The sequence below is a fragment of the Polyodon spathula genome, chromosome 28, assembly GCF_017654505.1.
Source record: "Polyodon spathula isolate WHYD16114869_AA chromosome 28, ASM1765450v1, whole genome shotgun sequence".
Lineage (NCBI taxonomy): Eukaryota > Metazoa > Chordata > Actinopteri > Acipenseriformes > Polyodontidae > Polyodon > Polyodon spathula.
This window is the reverse complement of record NC_054561.1, coordinates 5,107,266-5,119,489: the sequence shown is the minus strand read 5'-3', so window position 1 is coordinate 5,119,489 and position 12,224 is coordinate 5,107,266. Positions and strand designations below refer to the sequence as shown.

The following is a 12,224-nucleotide window of genomic DNA, read 5'->3' as shown; positions in this document are numbered from 1 at the left end:
AATAGAAACTTCGTCAGGCAATGATGAACAGCTGGATATTTACATTTGAGAGACTTTACAAAGTACCACAGTTCTTGAAATTTATAGTTGCAAAGGATTGAAGTTTTGTTGTGGTGCACTGCTGGACACTCGATTCAGGGGGGGAAAGAAAAAAAAAAAAGGTCTGCTGTTTTTAAACATACACATTCTAACCCCTTTCATGAAAGCACACACTTTACCAGTTAAAAAGCAGAACTAAGTAGTGACAATGGATTACACAAAAATAAACAAAAATAGAAATCGATGCACTTCAAGATTCTGTTTCATTCTCTATTATGTTATCTCTCCTACTCGTTTCATAACGCAGAGAAGCTGCTGCTTGAATCATGTCATAGCTACTTGCTTGGATTTTTAATTTTTTTATTTCATTTATGTAACAATCTGAGCAAAACTAAATCTACTTATTGTGTGTTAACTTTTAGCATTGGTGTTTTGAGGGGGAATAACAATTACAAAATGGTCATCGAAATGGATATACACATTTGCATTTTACATACACTGAAGACAGGAAAGGAGTTAGAATGTGGTTTGCACCTTTGCATTTTAAAAGTATTGCAATTTTAAGTCAGTTTTGTCACAATTCAATTCTGTCTAATCTCGTCCTTTCTGCAGTACTAGACAAATTTAAGTTCACATTTATATTATTATAGAGGACGAATTGTTTACCTGAACATTAGGTAAATCCTAGAACACTTCACTGCCGCTTTAGACAGCTCTAATTCCTTTTTAAAAGTTGTCGAGTTGGCATGGTGCTCAGACAGAAATCACACACTGACACTGCCAGTGAACACATGTGATTTAAAATTCCTCAAAGCGCGGTCATACTGAGCTCAGTCTAACAGCGTCCCTCCCTGTTTGCCCTTCATTGACCAATGAGACAGTATGTCTTTCTCTGGGCTTAGTGCTGGGAGGTGCACAGTAAACAAGAATGGCAACAATGATACCTTACGATAATGAGTCATTCTCTCGCAGGATGAGATTAGACAGAATTAAACTGAACTATGACAGAACGGGCCACCTGATGCTGAGCAAGTTTGTGAATGGGTTGTAGATGAGATGTGCTGGTACTGACTGACACAGGCAACTTTTGCTGTAAGCTTTTTTAAATTTGGGAGGCATTGCGGCAAGCAGCTTGGGCACTGCAGCCATTGCCAACGGTTATTTCGGGCCCTGGGACTGCGTACAGAACAAAAACAGTGGTGATGCAGGTTAGATGCACCGATACATTTTAATATTGCATGTCAAATAAGGAGGCACCCGGGGCACTTGCACTATAGTGTATACTGTGCAGTTTACAAAAAAAGAAATGTACTGTAATTAATCACCATTTCAGTTGGAGATGGTAGACTTCTGGGTGAACAAGTGCCTTTGTACTCTAATTAAAACAATAAATAACTTGCATCAAACGACTGTTTAATTATCAAAGGATGTTTTCCTTAAATAATCTTCCTCCAGGCATCTCCTACCTAGCACTCATGTGGCACAGGAGCCTTAACATTGACTGAGCTAAATTTTGATTTGTTCTTTATTTAGAAAACCTTTGGGCAGTGCTCCCATTAAAAAAAATATATATATAAATATATAACTGGAGAGGAAAAATTAAGGATGCCCTTAGACTAAGGGCAAGCTTGTACAAAATCATTAGCACAACCAGCCAAAACTGAAATTTCTATCCCCAAAAGGCACAACATTATAAAAAATATATATCTTGATTAAACTATGGGACATGTTTTAACATACCCATTTAAAAAGACATACGGGTATATAGACTATTGAATTTTAATAACAGGTAAGTACACTGATTAGAGACATTCAGGGTCTGTGAAACTAGTTGATACTGTGAACTACTGCTGGATTCATCCAATGACACTGATCCTCATTCATGGAATAACTACAGCATTCTAGGGATGGAAATAAGTCTCCCAGTGCTTAGCAGTTTGATCCGTTCCTGGTTTTACTATGAGTTTAATAATACATACCTGAGCTTGTTACATATACAGCTATGGTCAAAAGTTTTGCATCACCCTATATAAATTAACAAATTTTGCTTCATGGTCTAATCAAACCTGCTAAATAATGTTATGTTAACATGTTGAACTACATACCTCTTTGTAGTTTTCCATGAACCAAAATCTGACAATTTGTTAATGTGATCATTCTGATCAACTGTACTGGTAGGAGCTATAAGTGTCAAGGACGTTTGGACTAAGCTGGACTGTTATTATTAATTCCCTTTGCTGTGCTTTTCTGCTGTATTGATTTAATGTATATGCTTGTTACCATTTTGTATTTGTCCCAATAAATATACTGAGAAAAAATGTAAGTGAAACATGGGCCAGTGGTTCCAATTTGTACATAGAGATACAGGCGGTACCTGAAAAGTTCAAAGGAAATCCTACCTTGTATTTCTGTCTCAGCTCCTCTGTATCCTCCTTCTCCACCTCCAGAGCTCGCCTCTTCTCCGTCACATCCTCTGCATAGTCCAACTAGAACAGTGAGAACACACACTCAGGGCATTGCTCACCGAGAGCATTCACTGCACAACTGTACTGCCCAGACCTTCTGAAGCGTTCGGGTTATTACACAGGGAGATTTAGTGCCGTGGGCACCTAAGCCTTCATTAATCGGGACAGCACTACTGTCAAGCTGTCAAGATTAGATGCCAACTATTCTTTATCTTCTGCAAAAGTTTGGTTAAAAGGGAATAAGAAACAGGACACCAAGAGAATGCAAACTGTACAGCGTGGGTTCCTTTCTAGAAATTGCCTTTGTCAAATGCTTTCTTTTCACTGCTGGCCACTGAATATAAAATGGCCTTGGACGCACTTATACTTCTAAATTGTATACAATGGGTTTTGAATTCCAAATGCTCTCTGTACGAATACAACAGACTCAGTTAATCGACACATTTAAAAGCCCTTATTCTTGATGCAATGCTAAATTTACAAGTTAACAACTGCCACTATAGAAACAGATATTTAAAAAATCAAATATTTAATAGAAATCATTCCCACTCTGATTTTAGTGAACCATTTTCTCAATCTTGGTGAAAACAGGGATATCATCTCTCTTTATCAAGTACAGCAGACCCCTGTTGTGGTGGTACTATCAGAAGGATTTACTGAATTAGTATTACTGAAATAGAAATTCCTGCTGTTTTCTTCTACAAGGTCATTTTTAGAGGTGTGCTGAACAAATATTTAAATAAATCGTGCATGAATATGATTATTGGTTTCATGATTTCAATTAATCTAGGCACCCCCACTATATACTAGATGATATTCTGTAATCTTATCTCTCCAGTATTGGTTTGGTTGTCTTACTTTGTTGATGGTCTCTATCTAAATAGCAAGTACTCACTATTCACAGAGGCAGTTTAATTGTGATATGTGCATTGCTGTTGTCACATGAACACATTTCAACATAAGCTGTAACACAAATTAGTTAAAATAATAAGCACACATTATGCCAGCACTGCAATAGAAGCTAACTATCTCCCCAACCCTATGTCTGCTAACTGTTTCTCTTATTTATTTCGTTTAAACTACAACTATACTTATCAAAAAATATAGTACTGCTATTTATGGATTTTTATTTATTTATTTTTTTAAATAAAAGAAACTGCACAAGAAAACCTTAAATCAGAACTAGAATAAAACCAAAAACTATATACTTGACAAGTATACAACTGGACTTAATTTTCATAAGGGACAGCAGAGTGGCACCGATAATCAGGTATTAGTTGTTACTTTCAGACTAATTAAAACTTTAAATGTAATTCTTCTGATTTACTATAACTTTAATTTTTTTTTTTTTTTTTTAAAGCATTCTGTGCACTTTTTGCAATTAAAACAAGTTTTGATAACACACAACGCTAGTAAGTTTAATATTGGACTAATACTTATAATAATCTTTTTGACTGGAGCATAGCCTACTGTGCTTTATTCAATAACATTGTAAGAGTGACCTGTATAGTCTGTTTTCAGGTTTCTAAATTAGAAAACTATCTTCACCCACCAAAACAGCATCGTACTATATTATATTACATCGACTTCTCTTACAAATATTACTTCAAGACTCTTCCTCGCTTGACTCCGCTCATGCATCTGCCATACTGAAATGCATGTATTAATGTGTAGATTACTCGAGTACCAAAAAGACTGCTGATACATTAAAATAATCGGCAGTACTCAAGTAACTTTATTAATTATCCCAGCACTAGTCATTTTGTAATATTTACAGGTAGTAAAGTATTGGAAACATTATTAGAAGACAAGAGCCAATTTTCATACTCAACATTTAATTTCAAAGCTATAAAAATTAAACAAATACTGTTTGCTTTCTAAGTGGCATTTGCCATTGCATCTCTACTGTTCGCAATTTGGCCAATTAGGTGTAACTTCATTGTAAATGAATCTGACTAATTTGGTGAATCTCCAGCACTAACAACTGTGATCCGATGATACTGAAACATATAAACCTCTTTGCTCACTCCAAACCCTTGGTACTATGGTTTCCAAGTCATATTAAATTAACCAAAATCCTACAGTACTACACTCACACCCACTGAGCTACCAAACACTGCCCTCTGCTGAAGCAGGGCAGCCCTTACCTCCATTTCCATTCTCCCCATTCCCATGACATCATACTTGAGGATAATCGGGACGGGATCTGTCCTGCCTGTAGGAAGGGAAACAGAGAGAGGGGAGTGAGGGCTGGGAAGAGCAAACTCAGGGCACACTGTTTGCACAGTGGGTTGTGTTAGAGATCTTGCCTTGGAGTGCAGAGACCAGAAAGCTACAGTGAACCAACACACAAGCCATTCTCACAGCTTACAACTGTTTGTTTTATTCAATCAAATTGAGATGTATTTCTTTTCTTTTAAATTCTGCTATCAATATCTTTGTATGAAGGCGGTAGCAGGAAAGCAAGCTCAAAATCAAGAGGTTTAAAATCTACTGCAGACTGTGCTCAATCAAATAATAGAATTTCCCCAAATGTATAGTACAGCACAGGATTATATATATCTGTTAGCCCAACCCTCAGAAATCTGCAATCTAAGAATTATAAGAGCAATTTAACAGGGAGATAGCAATCTGAAAATAACCAGACTAAAGTCTGATGCAACATGCACTAATTATGGTATGCTGGTGTTGACAGCAGTTGCAAAAACACTAACACTAGGTGAGCACACAATGATGAGGATGATGATGATAATGATTCTTTGCTTTCTTTTTCCTTTACAATTTATGGCTCCACTACACAAGGTGGCGATGTTCCTGTACCAGCACTTCAGAAGAAAGCTACAAGTTTCAACGCTTAATTGTTGTAAGCAAGCTGTGAAAAGGACGAGTTGAGAAGAAATTAACTTTAAAAAACGAATCAGACTATGTTGGAGATTGATACATATCATTTAATCCACTCATAACCAGCCAAACAAAGCAAAAAGGGGGGAGACAAGCACTTTACTACAGTAGCGGTTTCACATCACGGCCTGTGGACTCACCGTGATGGGAGAGCACAGGTTATACTTACCTGGGTTTGAGTGAAGAGGGGAGGAGGAAGGCAACGTTCCCTCCCCCCCTCCCCACCCCCCCTTCCCTCCCCCTCCTTAGGAATTTTGTTTTGTTGTGTTCGCACAACACACAATTTTAATGATGCTGCTGCCAGGTATGTTTAATCAAAATGGATCAAATTTGTCAGTGCTTTGATTCCCTTCGTTTTTTTATACCCTTGGGCAAAAGCCTTTTTAAGCCATCGGACTCAATTATTGCTTAAATCACAAAAAGGGCTAGAAATTAATACACAGAACTAAGATAAAGGTTAACACATTTACAGATGAATAATTAGTGAGGACATTTTAGTTTTTTACAGTTTCACCCAGTGGCAACTGCACCTAATGGTCTTCTAATTAAACTAAACACAGGCCCCAATTCCTACATTTTAAAGCAACTTTTTTTTTTTTTTTTTTTTTTTTTTTTTGTAAGGGGTTAGATTCTCTAAGGCTTACGTAACAATACTGAGTTAAAACTAAATTAGATCTGTCAGAATTGCAATTAATTTCTAGCCCAGAAACAGAGAGTCAGCTTTTTTTTTTTCTTTGGCAGGTGGAGGGGTTAGTGGGTGGCTACAATGATATGATTAAAGTAATGTCTCAATTCCAGGCTGTTGTACTGAATTGCATCATTGTTTAAAAATGATGACCTCCACAGCAGTGTCTCCGAGCCGAATGACCTTCCTCAGGAAGGGGGTGGAATTGCATACCTCTGTGGCACTGTCTGAACTGACCTGTTGCGGGGAGTGTGCGCCTTGGAGATCTGGGGTCTGTTTCCCAAAAGAAACACCATCTCTCCAATAATCATTCAAAAACTGCTTTCCTAAATTCTGTGTGACCCAAGAACCCATGATTACGAAAATTCCTTGAAACTAGAGGTTTCAGACTTGCCTACATGTGTAAACTTTAAAATTATCATTAAACCAGTAACATATTTGCAATGTTGGTAACTATTCAGATAACCAATACAAGAATCACTACAAGAATCAATTACAACATCAGTGTGCATAGGACTATATGGGGACAGCACTAATGAGTATGTGGAGCACACTAAGAATAAATACTGAATATCCAATAAATAACCTTATACTGTATACTTAGGGCTGCATTTTTTTTCAAGGTAAAAATGGCTTATTTCACAGCATCCACAGTCTAAAAATAGGTATTTCAGTAAATGATAAATTGTAGAATGTTTAATTTATGTCCACCTTTTTAAAGGCATTCTATCTTCCCCACACGGAATTAAACAAAATAAAAACATAAATGTAAGAACAGCAGCCACGTGAAATGTTTCTTGTCCCAGATAGAGCGATGTTTAGCAGTAATATCTCCCATTTTTGATGCAGCTGGTCTTTTTCACTGAAGAAAGAAATCGTTGGGTATGGGAATTTTAAACGTTTTGAACGTATAAACTCTAAAGAAGTGGTTAAACGTTGAATAATATGCTAGACGTATAACCGTTCACGTGACAAATTTCACCAAATCAAATATTTTTTAATCATTCATTTTAGCAACTTATCATGTACAGCAGCACGTCGTGTTTACAACTTCTGCGATACAAAAGGGTGGAGATCATATAAAGGAAGGGGTTTGGTAATTGCCTCCAAGTAGTTTTTCTAATTGGTGCAACAGAAAGATTGACACCGGGGCGGGGTTTATTCTGGGTTGATCTGGCGCTTTATGGGTACACTGTGTTCATGCTGTAGTGGGCTTGGTATGGTTCAGTCCACATGGGCTGAGGCAGACTTTTTTTCCGATGTGTTACATATTTGTAATAAAACTGTATCTCTAAACAAAGGAACGAGGCAAAGTCACGTTTGGAATTATTCTGAGGAACCAGATGAGAAAACCGTGGTATGTAAATAATTATCCCAAACAAAATTGCCAACGCTTCATTATTTGAAATGAAAACATTCAGAATCACTGTGGATGGAGTAAATGAAGATCGCTCTGGATCGTGACTGTGAATACGTACAATACGATTTTAAAAGGAAGCTGTTGTTTTTCTAATATATTAACGCAGAAGTGTAAATTAATTGTGTGTAGGCTTTAATTTATCAGTACACTTTTACACAAATCATTTGTTAAAAAAAAAAAAAAAACCTGTGCATTTTGATCTAAGACACTGTATACATTCACAAAAAAAAAAAATTTAATTATTGTTTGTTTTTTTTATATATATATATATATATATATATATATATATATATATATATATATATATATATATATATATATATATATATATATAGGTTGTTTAGCTTAGTTTTAGTTTTTTCACTTTGTGCCCACAGGGCCAGCACATCAATAGTGCAGCACTAATACAAAGAGAGACATTTACTGGAGGGAAAATAATAAAACAAATGCTTTTAAAAAGAGCAAATTCCCATTTAAAAAACAAAAAACAAAAATTACTCTTGATTTTTTTTAGTCTTGCATGCAGAACAGCCACTATAAGATCATTTCCTTTATTAAAAATGTGTATGGATGAATCTAGCGATTTACTCTACAGGTTAATCAACTAATGCCCTTAAATGAACTGATCAAAAATCTGAATCGAGTGACAGCACTAACTTCAATATATAATTTGGTGTCCCCCTCCCCCACTGTGTTTTTTTTTTCTTCTTTATAACTGTAGTTAAGTCTTTGCAATGTTAAAATGTTATTTGCTTAATTAGGGTTTCTTTGCATGGAAAAAACTAACCTTGGCTGTCAGTATACATCAGAATGTAATATAAAGACAGAGAGTGTGTATGTAGCTACGGTTTAAATGCCAACACCTGCAGAGCATTTAAACGTTCGTAAAAACGTACCAAAAGCACACCCCTAGAAATCATGCAGCACTAGTCTAGGTTGTGTGCTCAATCATTTACTGGAAGCAGACTAAACCTGCTGCCAGGTTTCTATTGCAGTGTAACAGTTAAATAAGGCAGATGTTTGCTGTATTTAAGTGATAAATATGTTATTTATACTATTTTTTCACAGAGAATTTTCACAGGGGACTAGGTATTACACAGAAATAGAACATTTCATAAAAACCGTGAAATCAGTGAAAAAAAAAAAATACAGCCTTATGTAGTTTACTACTGCATGAGCTCCAAAAGTTGTAATTGTAATGACATTTAAACATTATCCAACCAACTAAACATACCGAATTTTGTCTGAAAACACACCTATTTCCACAATTTGTACCCATCCTCACTGTGTAACAGAGCCCTCTTATAGTATTCTTATTGGTATATCCATAAATATCCATTTATTATACTTACCACTTGCTCTTAATGGAATATTTTAACTGCTTAGTTATAATCGCTCAAAACAATTTACTGGATAACGATGTCTAAGAAATAAATAATATATATATTTTTTTTTTTCCACCTCATTGTTCACAACCACTGCTGTGAAGGTCAGTATCCAGCACAGGTTTACCTCAATTAATTACTGCCTGTTTCTATATTTTGTGCAGTAGCAAGTGCAGGTGTCCCTTGTAATGGGGAGAGGCGGAGGTGGAGAGGGAAGGGGAAGGGGAAGGGGAAGGGGAAATCAGGTTTGGACAGTATTAGATTTTTACGGTTGAACTGATTTGCAGTTTTAAAACACAAACAGCAATATCCCTCATAGCATTACCCGTTCAAATGGAAAAGGATCAGACAAGTGTGCATTAAATAAATTAACAAGAAAAATAAACAAATAAGACCAAGCAGAATGAGGGCTACAACAAGATAGAATGTAAGCCTATTATATTGGTGCACTGATGACAAAAAAAAAAGAATAATTCAATCTGGGAAAAATAAAAATTACCACTAAGTTTACCATCACCACAACATGGTCAGGATCATAACGCTGCAAAAAAGAAATACCAATTGGTTAAGCAGGAACAATGAGGAACAAAGGCGGGCTGTGAGTGGCAGGCAGTAGGCTCTCCTTTCTGCACTGACAGATAAAAAAAACAGGAACTAAGAAAATGCACTGGAGTCCAAGAAAGAAGCCATGGCTGATATTCCCCCACCGTGACTAGTTACCAGCTTCAGCGGTTAGTCAACCTGCCATCAATGGGGCTATGGGAGAAGTGTATAAACAGCTTCTGATTTTGACTGACCTAACTGTACATTCTCCCACCATGTACCGTATTTTATGTTTACAACCCAGCATATGTGGAGCCTGTGCCCACGGAAGACCATGTTTCTTAGCATGAACGTTAGGCTTTGTTTCTTAAAAACAAAGTACATTTTATCATAATGTGTGCGTTTCGTTTTTAACTGAAGTTCTCCTTGACCGATTTCATCGTTTCCGATATCAATGCGCCTTGATTTCGGTATCCGATCACGTCGCTCCATGATCCACCACTTTACTACAAGCCCCACAAACTGTATACAGTACAGCAGTATTGACAGTCGTTCTCATCTCCTTCAAGCAACTGTTCTGAGTGCTGTATTTGTGATGTCCATGCACCAAAACATATCAGAAAGCAGTCTGGGATTCTGGAGGATACACAAAAAATGTATTTCAGTATTACAGCGTCCACACTTCTGACAAACCGCACTACCTGATGCGATCGAATTAGAACCGGACTCAAGACTACCCAGAGGTGGTCTTGAGTATGATTCTCGAGTACGGTTAAACGCTGTATAATGTAGACGCTAACCGTATTTAGCACTTTTAAGCCAGTTTAAAAGGCACAGTGTGGCCATTCCCATCCCAAAATGCTGATGTCGGGCTAGAGCTCAGGTTAACTATTTACTGCATGGGGTTATCGGGAAGCTATGAATGGAATAGGAATAAATAAAGAACATCTTTGTAATTTATGCAATAGAGTTTACATTGTATTACTTCTATAGCAACTTATCATTTTCGCTAGCCATGGCGTTTGAGTTAAGCACTGAAAGAGTGGCAGTAAGCTGATTCCACCGATTAAATGTACTACGCAAGGAGTCCAACTGGCAACCAATATGAATGCACTACAGCAGTGGTTCCCAGCCAGTGGTCTGTGGACCATTTATGGTCTGTCAGTAAAACTCCAGATGATCTGAAAAAACAACTCCCAAAATTCACTTAAGCAGTTCTTGCATAAACCCATTTCTACACAATCACATGTTGTACTACTACAATATGTATTACTAAGCTTTAACACACACATTATATATATATATAGTCTGCATTCCCAGTTGTTTAAATGTCCTGTTACATGCATTATATACCTGTCAATGGTAAAAGTTATTTGGGATTCTTCATAAGAAAGTGGTTAAAAAATGCAGCCCCTGTAGATAGTGTGCAGCACGAAAAAATGATTGATTGCTTATTTACTCTCTACTGCAAGTTAGTGTGCCTATGGGGATAGCAGCACCAAATAAGGTTGGCCAAATAGAAAAATAAAAAACACTGCGTTTCACATTTCACCAATGGATCTAAGTGTGTCAGCAATACACTCCCCTAAAATTACTGAAAATACTAAATTAGCAGTATGAAAAAATACCATGACCTACATTCACAGTATGGACTTAAAACGCATACGAGACACACATACAAAAATACAGACTGCGCTGGCAGATCCACTTATTCCTGATAACTTGTGCTAAAAGGGTTAAAAATCAAACCTATGGAATACTACATTTCATACTTGAGTGTAATCGCTGCGATCGTCACCTTGTCCTGCTAAACTTGGATATAATGTGAAGACAATATGGATCAGGTGCAGCAAGCTGCTGCATGGTTATTGCTCCGAAATACTTCGGAATGTCCAAATTTCAGGTTTGCAAAACTGATGTACATTTCTGGACCAGCCATCTCCAAGAAAGATACTTTGCTCCGGAAATCCATCGACCATGAAAAACAGACTACAATGTGCCTGAGGTATATCGTATTCTTTAACTCTGTTAACTCGACTCCTTCACTTAATTCGACAAACAGTCTTGGTACAAAATGTTCCCCATATAAAATATATCCATCCTGCCTTAATTTTTTAATTTGATGCCAAGCTTTATTCATAACTCAACATTTATCACCAGTACTGTAAGGATAAAAACTGTTTAAAAGACTAGTGGATAACTCGACAGTCGTTTCACATGACTGACCTCAGACTGGAAACACATCGTTCATTCATTAATTTGCAATTACCCAGTGCAGCTGGTTACAGTGTCAGTTCATAATAAGTGAGAAACGAAAAATTAGTTCTCGTTCAACTGGCTTTAAAAGCTCAAGTTATTCGGGATACAAAAATTGAACTTGTAAATACTGTAACGCTGTAATCATGCAAGTTCTGTTATATGCATGCTAATGTCATGGCATGTCATGTGTCCCTGTGGTTAACTTGACACCTTGGACAACTCAACACTAAATGGCATCCCCGCGGGGTGTCGAGATAATATATAGAATATGCAAACGTGTATTTCTGTGTATAGCATATCCTACAAATGGGTATTTTAAATACTTATAAATAAGACTTATTTATACACTTATATAAATGTTGGCCTTTTGGAAAACAGAAGTGTACGTGAGATTTTGAATGGGTCTGAATCGGACACTATTGACTTAATCAAGCAGGAAAAATCTGCCCCTTCTCGCTGATCTCTGCTAGTACTGCAGTGTTTCCCTATTCCATTCTGAAAATGCATAGTTCAATCTTACACTTTCA

The 12,224-nt window shown here is 36.7% G+C and overlaps 1 protein-coding gene across 5 annotated transcripts in view; it reads right to left on the bottom strand.

Moving 5' to 3' along the window:
• Positions 1 to 12,224, bottom strand: part of gpatch8 (G patch domain containing 8) — an 87,176-nt gene that overhangs the window by 32,689 nt on the left and 42,263 nt on the right. For 4 of the 5 annotated variants that reach the window (XM_041231319.1, XM_041231320.1, XM_041231321.1 and 1 more), the window contains 2 exons: positions 4,652 to 4,719; positions 2,439 to 2,525 (listed from right to left, as the gene is read on the bottom strand). In XM_041231319.1, the coding sequence (XP_041087253.1) occupies positions 2,439 to 2,525; positions 4,652 to 4,719 (155 nt within the window). Of the gene's footprint in view, positions 1 to 2,438; positions 2,526 to 4,651; positions 4,720 to 9,394; positions 9,437 to 12,224 lie in introns of all 5 variants that reach the window. The other variant, XM_041231323.1, reaches the window with a different exon arrangement.